General features: G+C 41.1%; 1 protein-coding gene across 3 annotated transcripts; it reads left to right on the top strand.

The window, feature by feature from the left end:
• The first annotated feature begins 5,547 nt into the window (after positions 1-5,547).
• On the top strand, positions 5,548-17,778 carry GDAP1 (ganglioside induced differentiation associated protein 1). Of its 3 annotated transcripts, none has more exons than XM_018567532.1 (6): positions 5,548-5,578; positions 6,683-6,875; positions 9,867-10,040; positions 12,520-12,614; positions 14,537-14,651; positions 17,243-17,778. In XM_018567532.1, exons 2-6 carry the CDS (start codon positions 6,770-6,772, stop codon positions 17,620-17,622), a joined length of 870 nt encoding a protein of 289 aa, XP_018423034.1. In that variant the 5' UTR covers positions 5,548-5,578; positions 6,683-6,769; the 3' UTR covers positions 17,623-17,778. The 3 variants fall into 3 exon arrangements, with proteins under 3 accessions (XP_018423034.1, XP_018423035.1, XP_018423033.1); XM_018567531.1 differs by having other exon boundaries at positions 5,551-5,578; positions 17,237-17,778; XM_018567533.1 differs by lacking the exons at positions 12,520-12,614; positions 14,537-14,651 and having other exon boundaries at positions 5,549-5,578.
• The last annotated feature ends 9,700 nt before the right edge of the window (positions 17,779-27,478 follow it).

Genomic DNA, 27,478 nt, shown 5'->3' with positions numbered 1-27,478 from the left:
CTGTTTAAATGGAACCTGTTTATGTTTAACTGGTTTGTATCATTACAAGGGTTGGTGTAAAGGGTGGTTATCTAAAGACTCATCTCTTCAGGGAAGCCTATCCCACCTCAACCTAACCACTGAACCATCATATTCTCAAACAATTCATCCCCACACAGCTACCTCCTCATGTATCACTTGCCTCTCCCTTTTAGATTGTAAGCCGTCACGGGCAGGGCCCTCCTGACCATCTTGTCTTGATTTGTATTGTGATTGTAATGTCTTCCTTATACTGTAAAGCGCTGCGCAAACTGTTGGCACTATAGAAATCCTGTATTATAACAATAATAATACTGATCTATCAGCTGAATGGGGTCAGGATGTCCTTAGGCCTAGTGTTGGTATCATCGGGTGTCTTTAACCTCCAGGGTGGGTGTAGGTTTCTAGGTTCCGGAAGTTCAAAGAGTGGGTGGTATTCTGGTAGATGCTTAGGTCCCGAAAGTGCTGTGGTGTGGGTGGCTGGGAGTCTTTAAAAGAAAAGAGTTGGGAGTGCGTGAGTGAGTTTAGGAGGTTTGAGCTTAGATTTGGAGGTGAAGAGAGTAGCTAGGATCTAGGGCAAGAGAATCTAGCAGACAAGGTCAGTCTAAACTTCCTATATAGACTAGGCAGATTTGGGCAACTCCATCGGCCTGGTCTCCTTTCCAGATGTTTCTTTCTCTACAGGCTCCCACTTGATCTTCAATTTCCTTGTTTCCTCATGCTATATTCCTGTTGCTGGAAGGGCAGTACTGTCTGGACGCTGACTAATGAATAGAAGAAGAGTGGGGGGGGGGTTATGTGCAAAACACTTAATAGTAAAGCTGAGGGCCTCCTGCACCTTCTCTCCTACAGACACTTGTAGGTACTTTGCGGAGAGAGGAGCTGATGAGATACTTGTGGGGGTAATTATAGAGGCCATGACCAAGCGCCATTTGGGGGCCTGTCAGGAACTGGATCTGAACCTGGGGCCTGTCAGGAACCGGATCTGAACCCAGGGCCTCTGCTATAGCTGGCATTGGTTCTACCAGCTGAGCCATCTTAAAACCTTGGATAGCTCCTTGCCTGATCTCCTGTGTATCCTCAGTTTTACCTAACCAGCTGCTGAACTCTGAACTCCTTGCTCCTCCCTTGAACTTCCTATTTAAGCCATGCCTCTGCACTTCCTGTTTGCCAGATTATTGTGCTCCTGCCAGTATCTTGCTTCCTGCTCCCTCTGTGCTACTATCTACTTATCCTGCTTCCCGTGTACCGACCTTTGGATTCACCGACTACTCTTACCGTCTCCTCCTACATACCGGATACCTTTGGCTCCTGACCTCGACTTGTTCGCTGACTACGCTTCTGCCTGCTCCTCCACTACTACCCGCTGCTTGTGTACTAAACCCGGCCTGTTGTACTACGAATTGCCTGCTGCTTCAGCTGCTGGAGTCTGAGCCTGATCCCAGATCGTGACAGGGCCATGAGCAAGCGCCATTCGGTTGCCATTGTCCTGTCCAGAAAGATTGTTTCCATGTCCAGTAAAGGCACTAAAACAGTTCAGGGGAATGGCAATTGGTAGAACTTACCCATAAAGTCAGCAGATGGTTAACTCTCCGAATCATCATTCTGATGTGTATTTCTTTCAACTACAACGTTTTGTTTTGTGATTTTAGAAACACATCCAACCTTTTTAAAAAAAATATCTACTGAGTTTACTGGAACCAGTCCCTGTGGCAGGCTGTTTCAAGTTTTACACAACTGTTAAAGTAAAGAAGCCTTCCTGTATCCATAGCTTAAATGTCTTTTTCTACAGGGTCCTGGTTACCATAAAGTAATAAAGTGTCCACTTTATGCTCATTAATACATTTATAGAAGATTAACATATGCTCCTTAATGACCTGTTTTTTCAAGGTTAATACATTTAGTTCAGTTCATGTTACCCCAAAGCTGCGGTCCATCCCTTATTCATTTAGATGTCCTCTGCACTCTTTCTCGATCCATTCCATGATTTATGTGACCTGGTGCCATAACCTTGGACTGCATAGTCACAGTAAGATCATAATATTACTTTGTGTAGAGGCAAAATGATGTCTCTCTCTGTTCTTGCTATGCCCTTTGAAGTTTTAGAAGGGTCAGACTGGCATTCCATGCTGTTGTCAAGTAAATGATCTACAAGGACACCTACAGTAGATCCTTCTCCTTCACTAATTTACCCAATTGTATCCTCCCCATGTTTTATGTAGCACATACACCGTTCATTGGAGATTTTTCGGACTTGCTCCTTTGACAAAAGAGATTGAAAAGCTGACTTTTATCACAAGGAGGGGTACCAGCGGGCCACACAAAGCTTACATTTCAGCCGAGTCAGCAGGATGCAGCCGAAATGTAAGAAGTGTATGTTTAGCTTTAGCCTCCATGTGTAAAGTGTTACATTTCTGCACACTGAGCCTCATTTGTCACACCATCCATTAATGCATCTACCTTATAATCTAAAGACAAGGTTACTACATAGCTCTGAGTCATCTGCATACAAATAAACAGTACTTGTGATCCCCAATTCTATATAATCGAGAAACAAATTGGTCCTGAAATTGAACTTGTGGGTACATCACTTAAAACCTTTGAGAGTAAATAGCACTAATCACAACTCTGTGACTGCGCTCTTTAATCAAGGATTATCTTCATTTACAAACTGAATTATTTCAATCAACAGACCATAATTTACAAATCAGTCCTCTCTCTTCATAGCTTCATGCTAAGTTTTGGGACTCTGTGCTTCTACATATGTAACAAGGGAGACATCTAGTGGCATGTTTTATTTTAGTTGCTATGTAGAGCTCATAGCGCAGGGGCTAGCAGTATATCTACAATGTCTTCTGGCTTAATAGTCCTGGATACCTCCCAGCTTCCAGTGTTGTGATCAGTGTTGGGTTCTCACACAGAGAAATGATTCTGATAAGCTGGAGAGCAATGTGAACTGCAGACAGATGCAGAAGCCTATTTTCATCTTGTCATGTCAAAGTATGATGCAAGGGTGTAACTATGCATGACAGGACCCCATAGCAAAACTATTAAGGGGCCCCTTGCTCTTTACCTTCCATCCTCAAGGCAATCCTTGCAACACAAAATATTTTTTTTGTCTTCGTAGAATCCTTAGAGAGGCTCCCAAATTGTAGGTACATTGAGGGGAATTTAGCAACACTGGAGCAGACACAATCTGCAGCAGATTTGCACTGCAGCCAATCAACTTCTCTCTTTCATTTTCAAATCTTACCTGAGCAAGCTTAAGAGAGGTGCTGATTGGTTGCTATGGGCAACTGCTCCAGATTCTGTTTGCTTCAGTTTTACAAAATTCCCCCCATTATGTTTATCCAAATATGTCTTGCCAAAGGCTACCACAACCTGTATAAATTAATATGTAGGCAGATATGGTTGGGTCGCCAGTACTGCTGATCCCCATAGTAGTTGCATGGTTTGCTATAGCTTTAGTTACATCCTAAGGATGATGTCATTTCAACGTTTCCCCAAACTGTCACTCTGACTTTTTGGTGAAGCCAATCTGCAATGTGCAGCAGAAAAGGGGTCAGAAGACCTCAGCATGACACTCTTAAGGTGCCCATACACCTTACGATTATCGGACGATTTTTATATGCGATCGACTTTTCGGCCGATAATCGTATGTGTGCATTGCAGTGTCCGACCGACATTACTGTACAATCGTACGACTTTTGGAGGTCAAGCATGTTTGAAAACTTTGCTAGATCATACGATTTTCGCAAGGTTGCTGGCGTTTCAGTCCGTCAAAAGTCGTACGATCTACACTGCGCTTGCGCTAACGAAAATACAGCAAATCAATTACCGAATTTCGCCCAGGTGCTTTTCGTTAATTACGGCTAAATTAATCTTGCGATCATCGGGGCAGGATGGGGCTGCCGTACAAAAATCGTACGACTATTCGATTCATCCGATAATCGTAAGGTGTATTGGCACCTTTACTGCCCTTTCTGATATCAGTGTGTAGCACGCCTTTTCCTGGTTTTGCAGGAAGGTTTTAAAATTGATTTTAGGGGACAGTCTAGTGTGAACGGGCCCTAAAAGCTGCTGGGGCCCGGTTTTTGGAGTTTTAATTTGGCTTATGAGAATAGAGTACATTTGGCAGACCCACAGGTATTTTCTGTACTTGCAGGAAATGTGCATGTACGGCTATGTATGATATACTGCGTATGTTTTATTTTTCACTTAGGCTCACACCATGTCCAGACCAGATCTGCAAACGTTTTTGCTGTGTTCCGGTGCTTTTTTGTTGTGCTTAAAATGGGCTTTCAGGTGTAGTCCAGTGTGTTTGCATGCATTTTTATGTGTTTACCTGGGTTCCAGTGCGTTCCGGACCAAACGGGAAAAGCAGTATTTTTTGTCTGGATAGGAACAGACTGCGTTGATGTGAACAGAGCCCAGAAATACCATAGGTATACATTGTGATGCTTTTTTGGTCTGGGAAGAAACTGTTCTGGTCTGGAGATGGTGTGAAGAAGCCCTGTCCTCTCCTCGCTGGCCGCCGCCATCCTCAGGATGGAGATCGGTGAGCAGAGCGGAAGGGTTAGAACTAACCCTGCCGCTCCATGTAGACAGTGAGAGGGGAGAGCAGTCTTACCCTACTGCTGTGCTAGACCTCCTGTCTAAAGAGAACCTGTCACCTCCAATTGCTATCACACAGGGGATTGTTAAATCCTGTGTAATAGCAATAAAGTTAAGTAGAAAAAAATTGATTAAAAATTTAAAAAGTAAAACAATAAATAAAAAAGTGATAAAAGAGTAAAAAAAAAGAAACAAAAACATTCAAACCAACCCTGTAACCCCCCACTAGCGCATTGCGGGAACTGGCCAAGGGGCGGCAGGCAGGGTAAATCGCAGGTATTATGTGCCACGCATTCTGGTGCTGGTGGGAACGCAGGGAGCCAGCCAGGATGCGATCCAGGGCATTCCAGCAGCTAATCCTGCTGGAACGCACTGGAATGGGTGTGAACAAGCCCTTGAAGTCCACCAAATGGAGATGAAATAGCTTTAATTCCATCTTTCACACCATGCTCCATCCATACTGAGGGTGTAATATGGAACATGGTGCCATTCTGCGGCCCCCATCACTCATCTGAATGTTGGGATTCTTCTATATATATGAATTCGGTTCATAGGCTCTGTGACGAATCGGTTACAATGCTTGGCGGTTGGCAGGTTTAATGGCACATGTTTCCTTCCTGCAGTCTGGGACATTATTCATTCTGATTGGAATATGATTGGAATATAAATATATTTATATACAGAACTCGAATGTCATAGACGTGTAGCTGTGCGCTCATCATAATCATTCCCCGGCCTCATAGACAATGACTGCGGAGAAGCCAATAGCAGGGAGCGGCACAAGGAGCGCGGAGTGATCGGCGCTCCCACAATGCTTTGCGGCGGCTCCGGGGAACGGACATCTCTCCCCTCCGATATGGATGACGGTGACAAAGGTGCGGCTCCGGCGGGCGCACAGGAGAAGCTGATGCTCTATCACTGGACTCATTCCTTCACTTCTCAGAAGGTGAGCCGAGGCTTCAGCAGCTGGACAGCTCAGCGCCGGCCTCCATCTATGTGCATGTCAGTGCTGGCCTCCATCTACGTGCATGTCAGTGCTGGCCTCCATCTATGTGCATGTCAGTGCTGGCCTCCATCTATGTGCATGTCAGTGCTGGCCTCCATCTATGTGCATGTCAGTGCTGGCCTCAACCTATGTGCATGCCAGTGCTGGCCTCAACCTATGTGCATGCCAGTGCTGGCCTCCATCTATGCGAGTGCTGGCCTCCATCTATGTGCATGTGAGTGCTGGCCTCCATCTATGTGCATGTCAGTGCTGGCCTCCATCTATGCGCATGTCAGTGCTGGCCTCCATCTACGTGCATGCCAGTGCCAAACTCCACCTATGTGCATGCCAGTGCCAAACTCCACCTATGCGCATGTCAGTGCTGGCCTCCATCTATGCGCATGTCAGTGCTGGCCTCCATCTATGAGAAAATATTATGTGTCATGGCACGCATGTTATGTCCTTGTTCATGGAGAAAATATCTGTCATGACACGCATGTGCAATAGTGCATACACTACATTTTTTCACCACACAGCAATGTAACGCTTGTTACATTGCTGTGTGGTGAAAAAAAACGAGTGTATGCACTATTGCACATGCGTGCCATGACCTTATCCATTCCAATAGGATAGCCTGGCCCTGATGAATACAGCCATCGCATGAGAATAGATGCCACAGTGTGCATGTGCAGTGTGAAGAGTAGGTGGTCAGAGGTTTCCTTTGAGAAGGCTGTTAAGCTCCCTACAGGGCCGCACACTGAACATCGCAGGGTCACGGCTGATGGCAAGTATGTTACTGGGTGGCATGCACTAAATGGGGGTGGGAGGGGTCATGGGGTGGATCAAGGGGGTGGCTTGCTGTCATACTCTATGCACTCCTCTCCAGCCCACTAAGACACTCCTTTAGCATGCATTATACTTTTGCTAGCACAGGATAATAAATAATGAGGATATAATGAAATGGCACGGCAGCAAAACATAGCGGTGTATATGGAACTATGGGACAAACAGCTGATTAGGATCCCTAACTGTCTTCTATTCTCTGACATTCCTCTTTCATTTCAGGTGCGAGTGGTTATAGCGGAGAAGAATGTGAAATGTGAAGAGTATGATGTCAGTCTACCGCTGAGTGAGCACAATGAGCCCTGGTTTATGCGTCTTAACCCAACGGGAGAAGTCCCAGTCCTTGTTCATGGAGAAAGTATTATCTGTGAAGCTACACAAATTATTGATTATCTGGAACAGACATTTACTGATGGTAAGTTGTTGTCTGATGTGTACAATGTAAAGGCAATTTGATCAAATCTTTGGCTCGTTGTGTATCGGAGGTCATATAAAGATACCAAGGATGTTACCATGTTGATGGCACCCTGAACTCAACAGGCTTTAAGATGGAAAGATGGGGAATCACCAGCACTCAGAAGTATTGTTTTTAGATCTTGCTGATCCTTTATTAATGTCACAAGTGTCCGAAAAGCCAACATTTCGGGGGCCACGCAGGGTCCCTTTATCAGGGCGACATAGTGATCATAGAAGACACACAGCACCATCCGTGTTCATCACTTCGAGCACCGCATTGATTATTGGTTCCAGACGCTGTAAGGAGTGCAAGAGAAACTGCCATACAAAAGGCTTTAAGATGTATATGTTTGTTATTTTATTGCATGATCATTTTCTCCTAAATATGGTCAATTCACAAACATGAATTACAGGGTTATTCACAAAAGGGTGAAGAGTTTGGAGAAGGCAGGAGAAGTGAACAATCTAGGACAACATCGCTGAACTGGAAAGTGAGCTGAATTAGAGAATTTTCCCCAATGAGCTATGTTGTCCTAGATTGTTCACTTCTCCTGCCTTCTCCAAACTCTTCAACCTTCTGCGGATAACCCTGTTAATATTTTTGTGGGAAGCCTCATATTTTCCTGAATCATTACAGTATCCTATAAATAAATATTTTATCGCATCTTCAAACTGCTGCAGCTATGAAGTGCAGACACCCATGCCAGCTTCCTAAACCTTTCACTCAAAGCCGAATCTCAGGCAAAACTCCAACACTACCTCCTGCCTCCGCACATTCCTATTGCTTTATCACTATGAAGGGCAGCTTTACTGATCAAAGACAATATGCAGGAGAAAGGGGTGAGCAAGTTGGTCAGCATTATCATTGTGCATCGAAGATTTATGTGTTAGAAAGGCCGCAAATTCAGCTTGGACAGATTTGGTCACACCAGTTTGAGAGGTTGTTGCAGGTATGTACAGGCAGCTCTTGGCATCTGCAGTGACAGGGTCTCTTTAAGGAGTGATAATATTTGTAACATATCAATAAATTATAGTGTTTGCGGTACACATTTCTGGGTTACATTAAACATCCGAATCTATATCTATATCTATATATTTGTGTGTTCAGAGTCTACTGACCTTGGTACGTGATACCTTGTGGTAGAATACTGCCATGGTCCGGGTGGACAGTAATGCCAATAAGGGGGCATACTCTGTAAGTAAATGAAAGAAAAAAAAAAGGTAGGGTGGGATGGTACACAGGAACCGATCGTCTCCTGTTGAGCCTGAGGACAGAGCTTAAATAGCGTTTGAAGCCCCCCGACTCCTCCAACAAATACAGACTAATATATTAGCCTTCCACATATATATTACCTTAAAGAATAAGTGCACTTATTCTTTATGCCCCTCTTGTGGGGTTCATCTACCTCCATCTCCCGGTCTATGCAGAGAGATGAACACTAGAGCTGCAACAATTAATCGACTAAGTCAATTATAATTGATGGTGGAAAACGTTGTCAACGTTTTCCATCATCGATTAGTTGGATTTCGATTAGTTTGCCTGCTTGCGGCTCCCCGCACGTCAATGTACCATCAGCTATAGGAGGAATACAAATCCCAGCAATACATTATACCATATATTGCAGGCATTTGTTGTATTCCTATATAGCTGGTGGTATTCTGTATTGCGCTGTATAATCATTATACAGCGCAATGCACAATACCACTAGCTATAGAGGACTACAAACCCCAGCAATAATAAATTATACGGCGCAATGGAGAATAACACATCAGATCCCAGCAATAATACATTATATACAACGCAATGCAGAATAACACCTGCTACAGAGGACTACAAATCCCAGCAATAGTACATCACACACAACGCAGAATAACACCAGCTACAGAGGACTATAAATCCCAGCAATAATACATTATATACAGCGCAATGCAGAATAACACCAGCTAGAGGACTACAGATGCCAGCAATAGTACATTATAGTATAAAGTACTATTGCTGGGATTTATTGTATTCCTCTATAGCTGCTGGTATTCTGCATTGCGCCGCTGTATAATGTACTATATTGCACACCACACTTTTTTCTACTTCCACCGCTCCAAGCTTGCTCGCGTGATGGACTACAATCTCAATACAAACTAGTAGTCCATCACTGGAGCCATTTAAAAAAAAAAAATCAGATTAATCAAACTTAGTAATCAGCTAACTAATCGATTTTGAAAATAATCATTAGCTGCAGTCCTAATGAACACCATAGACTTCTGTGGGGCACTATTGTGCAGGAGCGGCAAGCAGAGAGAGGATTTCAGAACTCAGAAGTAATCAAACACGGGAGGCCCTTGGTGCTGGATTTTCAGAAGTATATATATATATATCTGTTGGGTCAAGGGAGGGAGGCAAAAAAATTGAAAATGCTTTGACAGTGCACTTATTATTTAAACGTTAATAGTAAATTCAGATAGTATCGGTTTTACTGCTTTACCACATATTGATTTGTTATTCATATTTTGTTTATGCAAAAATGATGCATATTGCTCAATTCAAAAACAAAAACTGAATATACAGTATTGCAGCTTACCAGTCAGGCTTTTTGACTTTATTTCCACCTGGTAATCCTGAGAATAACATATTTCTTGTTCTGTCATGGCTACACTCACTTCTCCACTTTATCTATGGACATCAAACATGTCTGCCTGTTCATCTCCATTTTATAGCTGTTGATATGAGTACGATAGGAAAAAATATAACATTGCTTGTGATTTCAGTTTAGAGTTTCAAGGAAGTGACACGTTCACTGCATTTCTAGCAAGATCAACAGGCATTTACTGCACTTGCTGACAATGTTCTAAGGAGTTGTAATCTGCAATATATTACATTTTTGTGTTTGGGTTTAGACAGTTTAAGGTTTTCTATTGATCGGATTATATTTTCTGCATGTTATGTTATCTGCAGATAAAACAGCAGGGCTAGTTCCTGAAGAGGGAAGCGTGTACTACCTGAGGGTACAGCACTACAGAGAACTACTGGACTCCTTGCCCATGGATGCCTATACTCATGGCTGTATCCTACACCCAGAGCTAACAGCAGAATCCATGATTCCAGCATATGCCACATCCAGGATTCGCAGTATGTATAGCAGATTTAGTACATGCATATTCTTTAATGAGTACCTTTGGTTTTACAGAATAAGGTATACTTGGTCCAAATTGACAAAATGGCAACTGTGGCATCTGTCAGAAGGACAGATGTGTTGAGATCTCCTGTGGGCTGTTCATGACTTAAAGCGAAACTCTGATTTCAACAGAAATACGTGTTTAGCATTTATAGTCATTGCAGCTGCCCTTTCATTTCTCATCACGCCATCCCTTCCATGTGGGTTAAACTGCAACTTCAAAATACAAATTGTCCCTTGCTTAAGCTGCATAGAAGGCTGTGCGTCTCACGGCCCTTTCCTGTCTCCACTGCCTGTCATTTCAATGCCCCCAAGAAGTACTTCCGACTACATGGGTGTCTCAGATAGTGGACATTAGCGGTGCCATCTCACTGTACCTATGCCCAGACAAACACTTGTCATATGTCGCTCACTGCTGGTGGTGCAAGGCACTATGGGAAATGTAGGCCCTTGTTCAGTGGGCTCCTCTTTTTATTGAGTGGTCATGTGATGGTGAGTGTGTACTTTTTTCTGGGTACATCTAGTGACTTTATTAATGTCGGACAAACAGTATGTATATTTGATGAGGGGGAGAGGAATATATTGGGGGTTATAGGTTTCTTGCTCACTGTAACTATTTAAAGACCCCTGCTTAAAGACCAAGCACAGATAGAAATACAAATCTGAGAGAGATACCACCTTGATACCATGCAAAGTATTTAAATGCAGATCCAATTAATTTGCATTTCAGTGTCCTTACTTGCATGTTAGCAGCTTTTCAGCATATATGGGTTGGTGCCTTACTCTTGGTATAAGTATATGTTCCAACCTCTTATTGAGGTCCATTTTGTGTAACTGTGCTGCAGGCTGTCCTGAGTTTTTCCCAGTCCCACGGCACACAACACAAGGTGATAAATGGACTCTGTTGCTTGAATTTTTTTATGTAATTACTGTTCTCTATGTGTTCTGATGCAAACATCCACCACTAACAGAAGTGGGTGCATCCCCCGACCCCTATCTTACTACAGGGTGCAGTAACACCTTTTCTTGGTGCGACCCCAATCACCAGCCTAGGCTTTATAGGCTGTATATCCTTCCTTTATTAGAAAATGCATTCATTACTGAAATCTCTTCTTACCTCGTATTATGCATTTTATACTACAAGAGTTGACAGAGAACTCCGGGCATATGAAATCCTAATCCTTGCAATGGATTAAGGGTTAAGTGCTTGTTTTGTCTAGGGAGCTAAAATAATAAGATATACTCGTTCGAATCGCAGAGCCTGCTGGCTGTTAGACCCGACCTGCAGCCTTGCTCCCCCGCTGCTTGGGGATGGAATGTCCCTCAGCATGCTCTCATCCAATACACTGTATTGAATGTGATAACTCACGCGGCCTTAGACCGCCGGAGCGAAGGGGGAACGAATCCGCAGGGACCGGTGTAGCCGCCAACTGGGTCTGAGATTCAGGTGAGTATTTTGTTCTTTTAGCTCCCTAGAAAAAACAAATAAACAAAGAAAAGGAGAAAGCGCACTACCGGGGAGTCCACAGTGGCTGGAGGGGTCACTTAGGCTAGGGTACAGTGTGCAAGCTCTTTGCAAACAGGGAGAGGTACCCTGTGATGACAAAACCAAAAAACAACCTATGTATTGAGAGCGCTACTACTGTTGGTGTAGGGTTATTGAAAAAAAACTCACATTTGAGAAGTCCTTGGGGATTCTCCGGGGGTGAAGGGATGGAGTCCTTGGAGAAGTGAGACACGGTGGACTGCAGTGGTATGGACGGCTCCAAGGATTCGTTTGTGGAGAAGGAGCAGCTATCTCACGGCGGGACTCAGCTGGCCAGGCTGAGCCGTAGCGGCCAGAAGTGCTATGTAGAAGGATACTGTGCGACACGTGCTCTCAGCGGTCGTCTCTTAGTCAGCGGGTATAGGAGAACTAGCGGTGATGGCATTGAGAGTGTGCTCTCCTCTCCGAGTGTCACAGTGAGGGGCTGTAAACAGTTGCCGGTGGTGTGTAAGGGGTAGATTGCTACGCGTTTCGAGGCATAAGCCTCTTTGTCAAGCTCGGGAGAAGAACGGAATTGCGGGAAATTCACGATTTTTAAAAAGTGACAGCTGGGCGGAGACAGCTTCAATAGCGCTGTCCTGATAGGTGGAGTGGTATAGTGGGGCGGGTCGAGTATAGGAGCACGCCCCATAAGTATAACGGGCAGCACTATATATTTAACTATACTGAATCCTTTGAATCCTTTAAACCCACTACATCCTGTATGACAGAACGAATGTGAGATGCAAACTGCAGAAAACAAGCCAAGTGCTGCCCGTTATACTTATGGGGCGTGCTCCTATACTCGACAGTATAACCTGTAAATACAGTTTAATTTTCTATCTCATGTTGTCGCATTATAACGGAGCATGGTGTTCGCTAAATATATTTCATTTATTTTTGTCTAGCTCAGATTGGTAGCACTGAATCCGAACTCAAGAAACTTGCTCAAGAAAATCCAGATCTTGAAGATGCTTACGTTGCAAAACAGAAACGCCTAAAAGTAGGTCTTATCAAAAGGACTTTCAAAAAGGTCTTTTCCTAGTATATATTTACCAAAAAAATAGCTTCACCTTCAGAAACCTAATGGTTGCTGTGTACCCGTCACCAGTATGGGCATCATTGTCCAGTCAGCATCCAACCGACATCACCAGCCCCAGTGACAACTCCAACTTTTTTTTTAAATCAGACAGAAATGTTAATAGTACTACTATAAACAACAACAAAAGTACAGTAGACTAAGAAACAATGCAAGGATTTAGAGATCCTGGAGCTTCTGTATTTTTTGTTGTTTTTCTTCTATTTGCCTTGTTGACTATTGTCACTGAAAGAGAAAATAATGGGAGATCGTAAATGTTACAGTTGTCCCCAGAACAAGAGTTGGGGGGAAAATCGAATGGGAACATGTGTTCTAGGGACAACTGTCTAAGAGAGGTATTCCTTTCACTTTGTAGAAATGTTCTCATTTCCTGTTCCTGCTTTACTACAGGACGTAAAGAGAAATCTCCCCAGCTTTGACAGAAATTGTAGACAGAAGTTAGCCAGTGCGTCGTAGAGGTTCCTGGTCCCTGTTCTCATTGATTGAAATCTGTCCTGCCACCAGTCAATTTTAATCAAACTCTCAGATACAGCTGCATACAGGTTTGCCAGCGGCAGGACAGTTTAAATGAGCAAGAATAGGCCAAAATGTAGAAACGCAGGGCACAGGCAGGTGTTTTCATACAAGAATTAATGTGCTACTATGCACAGCATGGTGTTTTAACCCCTTCAATAACGTTATGTTTCTTAATTTTCAAACAATTGCGGCAAAAAAATCAGATCACCTTTCTACTTTCCAAAAAGGGGCATTTTCGGGGATTTTCATACTTTATTTGCTATTATTTATTATTAAAGTAAGAGAAACAGGCTTTTTTTAAACTTTATATACAGGGCTATTCACGAAAGGGTGAAGAGTTTGGAGAAGGCAGGAGAAGTGAACAATCTAGGACAACATAGCTAAACTGGAACGTGAGCTGAACTGGAGAATTTTACCAAATCAGCTATGTTGTTCTAGATTGTTCACTTCTCCTGCCTTCTCCAAACTCTTCACCCTTTTGTGAATACCCCTTTAAGTAAAAGAAATATACAAAGTGGTTATTAAATACCTTTAAAGAAAGCTATATTTGTCTCAAAAAATTATATAAATTCCAATTTTGTTACATAATGGGGGATTTGCACAGCGCTGAAAACTGAAAAACGGCCTGGTACTGAAGGGGGTGTAATGTGGCAGTACTGAAGTGGTTAAGGCAACTCCATCACCAGATAAAATATTTAAAAAAGCAGGTTAATACTCACCTGTTCCACAGATGTTCACTCTTTTGTGGATCTAAGCTTGCTGAAACCTTTTAAGCATCTGACACTCCTGAACGTGTAGGATGCTTGGTCTCTCTCTGCACACTGTGGTTCTCCAGTATGTGCCAGCCCCAACCTCTCTACAAGACACAGTAGTGATTTAGGGGACCAGTGGACTGAATCACAGCATGCAGCAATGTCCAGGGATGCAGCAGAGGGAAGATTGGTGGTGCGGGTGGTGGGACAAGTATTGAACCTTCTCTTTACAGGTTGGCAACAGATTCTTGTTAAGTGTGCCAATCAGTATTTACAATACTAAAGTCAGATCATTCTAATCCTTTTGTAACATCGTTTCGCTGTATTTTGCAAAGCATTGCAAAAAGTTGTTGGTGCTATGTAGATCCTGTATTATGATAATCATAATAATAATGCATGATGAATTCCATTTAGTTATAACCATGCATAAATTCTGTTGTAAATATGTACATTCTATAAACGGCTGCCAGACAGAAGATTTATATCCGATCATCAGCATGTTTTACCATATGAAAGGTTAGCATCATGTTTAATCTGCTTATGCCTATGTCTTGGTAGAACAAATTGATGGAACATGATAATATAAAATATCTGACAAAAATCCTGGATGAGCTGGAAAAAGTCCTAGATCAAGTTGAAGTGGAGTTACAGAGACGGAGTGAAGAAACTCCAGGTCAGTGCCGTATGTCTAAATGTGTGTCAGTATAAAGTAACTGTCTGTTCAGCACCTAACAATCATTTAGATTCCAACAGAGAATCTGGTATCACAGCAGTTCTTCTTTATCCAGTTAAACATCACCCAAGTACCCCTTTTGCCCAAGACTTCCTTTAATGCAGCACTTGTGCTCCCTGTAAAATTGCGGGGACTGACAGACGGGTATCGTTCTGTGCTTCAGGAGCACATGTAGTGTGTTATGTTACAATGTATGTTATGTGCTTTGATTGGCACCAAGCGTCCACTCATAGCAAATGAAAAGCAAAAGTTTTTTTTGCATATCAGTCCTAATTGACTTATTCTTGAATATTGAATATTATTTTGTTGCTGATTTATTTATTTAGCATTCTATTTATTAGGACTTTTTGCCTGTATATTGTGATATAGCACACACACGGGATACTGAGTTCCAGCCAAACACGGTCCTCTAGGGTATAACCAGCTTCCAGCATGCAATTGCGAATATAAACAGTCTTTCTTTATTTGCATGTCACTGAGTGGCATTGAACAACACTCAAAAGGTGATTGAAAACTACAAACAAAATCCTAGCTCTTTTAGAGCACTAACTAAACATTTTCAGCAACCCTGGCTATCCAAGCAGAGTAACCAACAAAAGAAACAGACTTTTTTTTTTTCTCTGAGAAGTTTCACTCACCACCCTGCCCTCAGCAGTCCAGTCAACAACTTCTCTCCAGGAGTCAGCAGCCTCTGAATTTAGCTGCTGCTAACTACTTAATTAAGGAAATATGTGTGAGTGGATAGAGACTATGGAGGATTCTGGGTCCTACATACCTCCCCTCCACTACTCTTCCACACACCCTGTCACAATATATATATACAGGTGAAACTCGAATAATTAGAATATCATGCAAAAGTAATTGCAGTAAGTGCTGCAAAAGGGGCCCAAACCAAGTACTGAGTACATATGCATGCTTGTACTTTTCAGAGGTCCGATATTGTTCTATGTACAATCCTTGTTTTATTGATTGCATGTAATAATCTACTTTTTTGAGGTTGTGGATTTGGGGTTCTTGGGGTTTTCATGAGCTGTAAGCCATAATCATCACAATTATGACAAATCACGGCTTGAATTATCTTGCTTTGCATGTAATGAGTCTATCTCATATATTAGTTTCACCTTTTAAGTTGCATTAGTGAAATAAATGAACTTTGCACGATATTCTAATTATTCGAGTTTCACCTGTATTGTATGTGTTGGGGTTTTTTTGGGGATGGAAGGAGGTAGTGTTATTATTGTGGTTCCACCAGCCTTCCTCTTTGTCCCTTTGACAGTGGCCTGTAGTGATGTAGAAGATGGTGAGTGGACCACAGTGCAAAGTGGGGGTCAGACACCTGACATAAACAAAAGTGTGTTTGATGTTGAAGATTCCTCTGCCGACTTTGTTCTGGAATGTAGTAAAGTTAGAACTCATTGCCCAGCCCATCTTCCTTTGCATGGTGATTTTTTAAAGCATATGTTTTAGTGGCAACACAGTTGCTTTAACAAACAGATGTACCTAATAAAATGGAAAGTGAGCTTATGACTTGTGTTACCATCAGTATTTATAAACATGGTGAGATGCCATTTTCTTATGGCTGAAACAATGTTGACTACTAGACTCATTTTCAGGTTTCTTTGAAATGTAATCTGATATATACAAACTTGGAACAATTGGTAGATGTCTATTAATGTTGTCAGAAGACAGATATTAGCAAATAAACTGATAAGACTCATGGAGGAGCTCAGCTATGAGGAAAGATGAGCTGAGCTCAATGTATTCCTCCTTGAGAAGAGGCAATTAAAGGGGGATATGATCATCATGTATAAATACATAACTGATCCATATAGTAATTGCGGTGCAAAACTATTTTCTTTAAGGCTATTACAAAGGACAAGGTGCACGTTTTGAGTATGGAAAAAAAAAGGGTTAGCCTCCCTTTCAAAGGCTTCTTTACAGTAAGAGCTGTGAAAATGTGGAACAAGTTCTCTCAGGAACTAGTTCTAGCCAGCTCAGTTGAATATTTTTTTTAAAAAACTGGATGAATTGCAAAATGCACAGAATATAACTGGATATTAACACTTGCTAATCTAGGGAATATCCGACTGCCTTAGGGAATCAGGAACTTTTTTTTTCGCCTGCTGGAGCAAATTGGACCATGTTTTAAAAGGATCAACTGTGGGAACAGGATTCTGTATATATATTTCTATTTTTTTCATTAGTTGAACTCAAATGTCTTTTTTCAACCTGAATTTTAAAAGATTTAGATTGTGCTGCTTGAATTCCTCTACCCACATGAATGAAGATAAGGCATACTGCATTCAGAAAATATATAATGTTGGGGGGTTTTAAGTAATTTTCAGGCCTAAAATGTGGAATATAACATGGGTACAAAAAATGAAAAAAAGGCCTCAGTCATGAAGGGGTTAAACCTATATCAAGGCCTTCCAATCAAACCATCTAATATGAATTCTCCATTATGTTTGTTATCCTTACATGCAAGAGAGATTAATTAATAGATTGGCTATCATTTTTTCTTGCAGAGGAAGGAACAAGTAATAAGTCCTGGCTGTGTGGACAGTTCTTCAGCCTGGCAGACGTATCGTTAGCAGTTACTCTCCACCGGCTGAAGTTCCTCGGATTTGCTCGAAGAAACTGGGGGAATGGCAAGCGTCCTCATCTGGAGACATACTATGAACAGATCCTGCAGAGAAAGACTTTCAATCAAGTCCTGGGAAACGTCAACAATATTCTAATATCTGCTGTATTGCCAACTGCGTTTCGTGTGGCAAGAAAACGAGCCCCCTCTATTCTTGGTTCAACCCTGATAATGGGGTTACTGGCCGGGGCAGGGTACATCTTCTTCATATGCATTAGAAAAAGACTGTTTAACGTCTTCTCCTCAGTTAGGGCAAAACACTTTTTTTAGCTCTTTTAAAGATTGTGGATAAGGATATTAGTTTGATGTCATCACCACTGCTAATGAACATACAAGAATAGGGCACAAAATGGGAAGCGGTCTTAGTCAGTGTACATTTAGAATTGCCCGGCCACACACATATCTCAAGTATACAACTGTGTTTAAATATATCACACCATAATAAAAGGAATAAATATTTAAGAAGTGTCGTTTTTATTAATATTTAAAGAATGTGTTAAGCTTATCACACGTTATAATCTGGTTGTACAATCTACTTTATATCTACCAGCAACTATGTAGTGCAAGGGACTGCCTGTTTGGATATAAATTGTTTGAATCGATTAGGTAGGTTCTTATATTGTATAGTTTTGGTAAATCTAAAAGCTGATTGCACAAAGATTGTATGATCATAATTATGATGTTTAGTGCCCCACTATATTGTATTTATCAGAATGAACCTGAAAAGATATCTGAAAATAGGTATTCACTAGTTAGTTTGATAAAGATTACAAAACCTTCCAATACACTTTATTTCCTAAAAATGGCAACATGCATAACAGTTTCCGTTGAAGAAAAAATGAACTGATTACGAGCTAACAGGATGAACTGTGGCTGAAAAGACAGATGTGGCAACAGGGGCTCTTTATGTAGAACCAATGGCCTAAACTGGACTGTAGAACAGACTCCAAGCCAAGCCAATTGGGTTTCATTGTATAAACCTTTAGCATCTCTTCTCTTTCATGTCCTCTCTTCATGTCCTCTCTCTGTTTACATGGACAAGACTTAACCTTTCCTGCATTTAAATTTAATTATTTGCTTGACATAACAGTCATCATCATCATCAGCAAAATTCCAATGCCCTTGGCAAGCTTGTTGCTTCTGGGTGTTTTTCTAGGTCCTGTGTGAATGGGCTTCAGTCTGAGACGCTTCTATAATCATTCAGAATGAATTGATGGTTGCATTTGATTTGCAGTTGACCTTCTTCTGACTTGCAAATGGGTTTTGCATCCTAAAAGACTGGTATGGAAATGCAAAACCCATTTGAAGTGAACAAAAGCACACCAACACAGACCTTTACTTCATCTGTGCGGTGGGGACCCTACTAAACTCCAGGCATGGGGGTTACCTTACCGCTGAAGGGTTTTAAGTATAGGTGAAAAGTAACAGTCACTGTCTGTCTCACCCAACATCAATTCTCTTTGCAGTACTCAATTCATACCCTTCCACATAAGGTCTTTGTTGGACACAAGGGACCACTGTTCTCTCTTGTAACGTTACTGTAACTTGTAAAAGGGTAACATCTGTTACAGGAATCAGGGACATACTTGAACTGGGCAGAACTTTTTTTCAACATTATCCAGATATCATTAGTCTCTAGTTGGTGCAAATACTGCAGTGGAGCATCTTCTTCAAATAGAAACAACTTGGCCCAAAATGTGAGTTCCCTCTTCCTGAACTGCTTCATTAATCTTAGGACTCTCTCCCCTAGTACACCGGTACCATGTAATTCCCATGGATTTACACATACATTGGCAATATTTATTTTCAGCAACCACACAAAATGCTCTTTTGCTACACATCTGGAATAGTTACACAATGAGAAAGTAAGGAAGTCTGTCAGTACAATTGTGGTTCTAAACTCGAAAAAACATAAATGTTGGTCAAAAAAATATGTTATTGAGGGCACTTGTTTTGAAATAAGCAATGTGCATCATGGGACTCATGTACATAGGATATGGATTTTAAAGCAGCAAAAACAATACAAAAAAAAATGCAGCTTTGGAGTTATATGAGATGCATTTGAACTGCTGTACCCGTGTACATGAGACTCTAAGGCTGGCTTCACATCCATGTGTTGCCCCAGTGTACTGTAAAATGCAAATTTTATCACATGTTACTGTAATACACAATAGGTGGTGCATTGTTGTGCTATGCATTTTGAATTTCATGTCAATGCACCTTGAAGTAGCACCCCAATGCATGTGCATTGCAGTACACCACAATGCATAGACAGACAAAATCTGTTAATTGTGGTGCAGCATTTTTTGGTGCATTGTGGAGCATCGGCGGCAAATTTAAAGTGAATAGACATTGCGCGTTTATACAAGAAATTCTGCACATTAATGTGCATGTAGTATACTAATGTAATGCACATTAATTAAGGGGGCTTTAAGGATTGTGCTAAAAGACCTTCCCATGCTTGCTCAAATTGCTACACTACCAAGACCTGGAGACTCCCCACTGAAAAACATTATTTCAGCTATACAATACTCTTGCAGGCTTTGGGTATTATATCTTCTGCTGACTCCACTGGAGATCAGTATTTACAAGACAATATAGCCCATAAAAGCAAATCCATTTGATCAGTATGGCTAATATTTGCATCCCCATGTGATCAGCAATGACAAACCTGCTTTTCTAAATGATTTAAATATTTGTGGAATGATTTAAATAAATGTAGACATCTATTAGAATGATTCTATTCATTGAAAGTCTGAGGAAGCTGAAATTGTAAGGGCAAGCTGAGTGTGAGTGTAAGTCTCACAGTTTTACACTGTGTAGGTGCTTAACAGTAGAAATAAATGCTATTTGCAAATAGATGCAATCTCTAAATCCATAAAACTATGAGATGAATGTGTCGGGGTCATTGAAAAGACCACTACATATGTAAGGTAATATTTTATTATTTGGAAGAAGTCTTTGGTATTTGATGAAAGGTCATGTTGTACCCGTTGCTTTTCTTTTAACAAACAAAGTCAAGAAAGAACTCAAGACTTACAGTGATAAGCTATACGTTTTAGTTGAAATCATTTTTAGGGAGTACTGTAATGCAGGTTATAAGCTAAAAACATATGCTACAAATGACCACCAGATGTCAGCAGTGTGCCACCCTGAATATGTAAGGTAATATTTTATTATTTGGAAGAAGTCTTTGGTATTTGATGAAAGGTCATGTTGTACCCGTTGCTTTTCTTTTAACAAACAAAGTCAAGAAAGAACTCAAGACTTACAGTGATAAGCTATACGTTTTAGTTGAAATCATTTTTAGGGAGTACTGTAATGCAGGTTATAAGCTAAAAACATATGCTACAAATGACCACCAGATGTCAGTAGTGTGCCACCCTGAATTAATTCATCAATTACATCAAACTTTCTCATGAACTACTATGGATCTTTTTTATTGTTACAATATTCTTAAGCCAATAGGAACATTCACAGTAATCAATAGGAAACTTACTCGATAAGGCAGGAATGTTCACTTCAAACAGGGACATGGCATGAAACTATGGAAGGGTTTGCTGGGAGTTTAGCAGTGCCATACTACAACGACTCCTGTCGGGGCCAGGACCATCCTCCATCTACTGTTGTTTAAACAGGCCTGTTAACTATATGTGTCCAAGCCTGGACTAGGGATCTGGTATATGCTGGTATACAGTATGTACACATGGACTTTTGTTAGCTACTATAAGATGCTCAGTCTCTGTAAGTACCTGTTCAAAATAATAGTAATGCCAGTTCAAAATTATATTTTAACTTTTTTTTTTATTACAAGTTACAGTTTCAGGATTTTAATAAATTACTGAAAATACATGTTTATCAGATAACCTTTTCCTCCCTGATGACCCACCCCTCCTCTTTAAAACATTATCCCAGAACCTGAAAGATTGCCAAAAGGGACTACTAAACCAAGCTTTTAAGGAATTTGTATATTAAATTATATTAAACAGTTACAATTTTTGCTGGAGTGTGGCTGTCAGTATGTTAGCTGCAGTGCAGTGCGTTTTTGACGCATTTTAGACCCGTTTTTGATGCGTTCTGTGTTTCCGGACCGTTTCCTGACCGGACAAAATGTGACATGCAGTATTTTTTCTGTCGTAACCTAAACGGACTGCGCACGTGAGAATTGTAGCCAATAAAACACATAGGGATACATTGGGATGCATTTTTAGTGCAGGAGCGTACGGATCATGTCAGCACAGAAAACGGACCGCGTGTGAACAGGCCCTAAGACAGGAGATGTTGCCAAAATCCACCAGTCAGGTTTCACCTTTAATTTTATGGAAGATTTAAAGAAGAATTTTGATTGGTTTCTGTAGGCAGCAGCAATTCCATGCTCATTTCATTGTGTGCAATAATAACAAATTAGACCAAAAATGTAAAACCATATAATCCTACTGGCCCCAGGCTATCATGTACCCCTTACCTACACACTTTGCTGCCACAATGCCATGCTTTTTTTCAAAAAGAGCAGCACTGGGCTTAGAACTACACATGTGCTGTGAAAAATATGCGTCAGCCAGTACCTCATGGTGGTTCAACCTCTCTCATATGTCCTCACCATAATTGTTACTTATAAACTGGTGTCTGTCTCCCCACATCATTGTCCCATCCACAGGCAGATGTTTTAAATGGATTTCACTAAAACGCACATCTTATTGGTCCTTTATCCCTTTCTTCCCATCTTATTGGTCCTTTATCCCTTTCTTCCCATCTTATTGGTCCTTTATCCCTTTCTTCCCACTAGCAGCATAGAACCTACTTGCTTGGGACTGGGGATCAGGAGACTGCCACATACAGGTGAAACTCGAATAATTAGAAAATCGTGCAAAGTTCATTTATTTCACTAATGCAACTTAAAAGGGGAAACTAATATATGAGATAGACTCATTACATGCAAAGCAAGATAATTCAAGCCGTGATTTGTCATAATTGTGATGATTATGGCTTACAGCTCATGAAAACCCCAAGAACCCCAAATCCACAACCTCAAAAAAGTCGATTATTACATGCAATCAATAAAACAAGGATTGTACATAGAACAATATCGGACCTCTGAAAAGTACAAGCATGCATATGTACTCAGTACTTGGTTTGGGCCCCTTTTGCAGCATTTACTGCAATTACTTTTGCACGATATTCTAATTATTTGAGTTTCACCTGTATACTGTACAGTAGGTATGAACTGTTTGTGTTGCCAGTGATAGGTATGGGCTTCCCCAATTAGCTAAGTCTAGGGAGTGCTTGGTCTTTGTCAAAGAACCCTCCAAAGAAATTTTGGTTTTGCCGGGTGACAATCAAGGGGACAAGGGTAAGGACCCATGGATTTTCCTCACTGGTGACAGCTGATAAACAACCTAAGTTAATAATTGTCAGGAAAGAGATCACACCTAGGCATTTTGTCGCTCATGTTTTCATGTTTTGATGCACACCGTTTCCCATTAAAGTATATGGGACCAAAAGCACTGTAATCTGTCCAAAAGTAGCTCTTGCACTATTTCCAGCGACAGGAGTTTTTCTTCTTGCAACAAAAACGCTCACGTGTGAACAGGGGACATATAAATGAATGGCATTCCTTGTCTCAAAGATTTTGTCACACTCAAAAGAAGTGAATGGGAATCCATGACTTGATCATTTTGTCCAACTTAGCAACACAAAACACCTAGGTGCCAATTGACAGGCAGGCAGAGCTGTAACACAGGAGGAAGCGTGAAGCAGGCAGCAGACAGATGAATCCTATTTAAGGCTGAAAGTCATGCAGACAGTAGACACAAAGTTGTTAGAGAGGTCAAATCAGGTGGAAGACAGATAAATAACAGGAATCGGAGAGGCTGGTGTGCTAAAAAGAGCACCAAGATAATGGAACACATAGGAACAGGGATAATTTGCAGACAAATAACAACACACCAGCCTCAGTGAGAGGAATATCGGTCATTCACTCGGCTGCCCTCGGCAGCTTTGTGAACAGACCCCTATGTGTCAGTGGAGAGAGATCTAACAAGGATTTTACTAAAGCAGAAATATGTTGAGTAACTTTTGGGTAAAAAAGTTTGAGGATAGATATACAGTATATGTCAATGGATACATACATCAATATAGAAATGTTTTAGCCAGCAACAGTGGCAAACCTTAGTGCAACTTGCTGCAAGACCAAAGCTGTCACAGAGATATTTTTTGTTGTCACTGCCTTAATGTGGAATATAAAGTCTTACCTTTATCCTATCTTTATCCTATCTCCTGGTGCTTTCCCGTGCTTGAATAAAAGTGACAAGAAGTGTTATGGCACACTACGGGAGAAAAACGTATTACTGAGAGTGAATATTTCAATGTTATCATCAAATACACACTGTAGTGAATAAATATAATATTGTGGTAATTGAGATCAGTTCCCATTCACTGTGACTGCAACACAGCACTGAGATGGAGCATCTCCACCAAAGCTCCCAGAAATGAATTTCCCTGTGTTGCTTTAATGCTTTTATGTGAAAATTGTCTTGTGACACAACCCACACTGTATGGCTATGGGAAACATTTGAAAAGCATTAAGGATGGAGGGTGATTGTATAAGGCTGTATGGGGGAAGCCTGTTAAAGGTCAGGAACCAAAAATGGCACAACATCTTCAGGAACCACCAAAGCACATAGATAAACACTGTGAGGTAATCAGCTCTATATGGGTTGTATGCTGCTTTCTGCATATTGGTTCACTTGCCTTGAATAGATAGTAAGCGTTAATATAAAATCAGATATTCGCAACAAGTTAATTAGCTCCTCCTCCACTGAATTCATTTAAAGAAATATATATTTACAAATGTGCATAGGCACATGTAATATGTTTTGAGGTTCAGCACCTTTGGGTGATGTTATAGAAGCTTATTTTAAAAAGTCACTGGGTCTGTTGATAGCCAAACTCCCCAGGAAGATATACTCACACATTCATGCTCCCTCCAAAGTTCCCTGGAAGATTTCACCTTAGGAAAGCCCTGGTGTTGAATGGTGTTGGTGCTTATCATGGTGGATGATGTCACTGCCCCTAGGTGCCTTGCAATTGGCCACTCAGGTCCAATTATTTGTGCAGTCCACATTAAATCGGAACTTCAGGGATGAAGTATTGCTTAGTTCATGTTTCATTAAACTGTGAGCAGTACAAATTGTTACATTTGCGTTATTCATAACAGCTCGCACAATCTTTGGTACGTATGTGCATTACCTGGTTATTAGACATTAAAGCAAGTGACCTGATGCCTATAGTTTAGTTGCCTGATTCATAACCTACCAGAGATCAACATTGGCAGAAACCATACTTGGTGTAACTTTGCTTCAAGCTCTCAATCACCATGTGCAGTCCCCCTCCTCAACAGCAGGACTTTTCCAACACTTATCCATGGTTGCCAACCTACCTATTTCTCCCAGCAAAACTTTTCTCTAAAGCAGGAATAAAGCAAATCCAAAGACGCTAAACCTGGAAGAAGTCCGGGTGCAGATGGAAGTGCCTGTAACGGAGGGGGGCATTGACATCACAGTGCTGGAGGGAATTGGCTGCAAGGTAAGTGGACCATAATGTGCTAGTATGCTGTGCACGTCCTCAAACATCAATTTTAGTTTGGTGGTTTACGACTGCTTTAAGAAGTCTGGAGATCTGCATTCTAACTCTTGGAATGTGTAACTGAATTTTGTCATTTTAATAAAGAAAAATGCTGACAGGGATTTAATAATCTGAACAGAACACACCATCAATATATCTAGGATTATTTAATTAACCTGTGTCAGTTTCTTTTACATAAGCTTTGCCAAAAGACAACATTTTTCTTCCCCTACTGTGAATAATGAATCACTGAATGTATTTCACATTAAGATTTCCCTATCGGCTATTGTTATAACAATACATTTCTACAACTGCAGTATAGAATCCAGAGGGATCGTTGTAACCATTTTAGGTCATGTCCTTCGCTGTTTAAATGCTCTTTAAATGCTAATAATTTGGGCCCACAGAGGGATGTTCTATGACGAGGAAGCGTGCAGATCATGAAGACAGATCTTTGGCTATTAGGCATCTGTTCTTGTTCATCAGTCTTCTCTGCTGCTAAGAAAAATCACTTTCCAGCTCTAAATTCTAATTTTTGATTTGAACAAAACAGCTGAATTACCTTAACATGAAGTGGAGAACGTCGTGTTCAGAAACTATAGCTGTTTATAACAGAGATGGTTTTGTGGGGAAACTTGATAAATGGTAGCATAGGGGAGGGAGGAAGGCTTCCAGGGTCATTTCACTCTGAACTTCGCAGACCCAGAGATGTACGATTTAACATGCAGTAACCGGAAAGCCAAAAGCAATATTTATTCCAGATACCACCAACAGCCATAGTACAGACGATTGTTAAAGTGACACCCCAACTTCACAATCAGGAAAAAGAAAACAAGAAAAAATGAGAACAAAAAAGATGCTTTACCATGTATTCTTATGTTTTATCTTTATGTTTTATATGTGTATATACGATGTATTTTTATATTTTATATTTATGTTATTGAACATCGCACCAGGCTTGTCTTGATTTCCCTACATTATTGTGTAGGGCTGAATGAAATGTATGATTTTTCTTCTCATTCCCTGCTGTTATATTGGCAACGCTAATCTATAAAATGCTTCTCAGATCTCCCGGCTTCTGTTCTGAGTTTGTTGCGAGCTGCAATGTGCACAACTGCCAGTTACTGGCAGTTAAAATGCATTTAAAACCAAAGCTTTTAAGTAGGAAATGCTTAAAACTCTGTTTTTTTGTGATATGTATCCCATTGGGAAGGTCTCCTTGTACTTCCTGCCCTAGAGACAGAACAAGAAAGGATATCTTAGCCCCAATGCATAAAACACAAAATGGACACTTACAGCAGAACTCCAGCCGAAAATAGCAAGATAAAAGTGAATAGCCCAATAAAAGATAAAGTAATAAAACCAGCTTTTGCTGCAATTTTCACCTTTAATCCAAAGATTTCCCCCACAGTACTTTTTTCTGCAACTAGTTTTTCCCAGTCTAATGGCCATCATCATTCAACTCACTTCCTCTGACCAGAAGTCATCCTGGATCCGCCCACAGCCTGTGACTGGACAATGAAAGGAGAAATACAGCGGTGATAAGCTCATCTCTCTGTCACTCTGCTCTCTCCTCTTATAAGCATCCTTCTGGTTAGCACATGAACTGATTGGCTCCGTGTGTTGCTTCTTCCTCTCACATTCCAGCCCTGCTCTACACATACTGCAAGAGGCTAATACCAGGTCAAAAAGTTTTATTAAAGTTTTCCAATAGAAAATATACAAACATAAAACAAAAGGACCATGTAATACAAACATTACACTAGTTATAGATCGCCGACAAATATAACAAGGAACTTAGCAGATGATCTGTATGCAACATCCTAAGGATCATAACCAGTGAAACAGCCAGAAAAGCTAAGTTAGGAAGTGGCCTAAGGGTAAGTGACATCAATGTACTTTAACTACTTTCATTTAGAAAATACATTTAATGATGTATTCATGACTACTAAGCTGCAATAATTTGTGTCCTATATATCTGGTGACTTCTGTTATGGACCATATATCTGCCTAGAATTCAGCTTTAAATCACTCTAATCTTTGGGCACGTTCACACCATCCAGTGCGTTCATGTCAATGTTCCGTGACATGAACGCACTTGATTGCATATTCAAAGCCTCCCTGTGTTCTGGGGCAGGAGGGGGCATTGTGGTGCCATTAATTTAAATGGCACCGCAGATACACCTACTGCCCGCAGTGCGATCGCCAGTACCAGAATGCTTAGTGCAGCATTGCCCTACGTTCCAGTGAGGTGCGAATGCAAACAATCTTGTATGAAATGAAAGGCACTGCCATGCCCCCTCCAGCCCCAGAACGCAGGGAGGCTTTGATTATGCCAACCAATGCGTTCATGTCATGGAACTGTGACATGAACGCACTGGATGGTGTGAACAGGCACTTAAAATGTACGAAAAGCCTTACCTTTTTATGGTGTTATGGATAGAGTATGAAGGATTAGAACCCCTGTCTGTACCACTGCTGGGGAGATGCCCCCTATCTGTTT

The sequence above is a fragment of the Nanorana parkeri genome, unplaced genomic scaffold, assembly GCF_000935625.1.
Source record: "Nanorana parkeri isolate BGI_ZX_2015 unplaced genomic scaffold, ASM93562v1 scaffold1058, whole genome shotgun sequence".
NCBI classification, from domain to species: domain Eukaryota; kingdom Metazoa; phylum Chordata; class Amphibia; order Anura; family Dicroglossidae; genus Nanorana; species Nanorana parkeri.
This window is presented reverse-complemented; position numbering and strand designations above follow the sequence as displayed.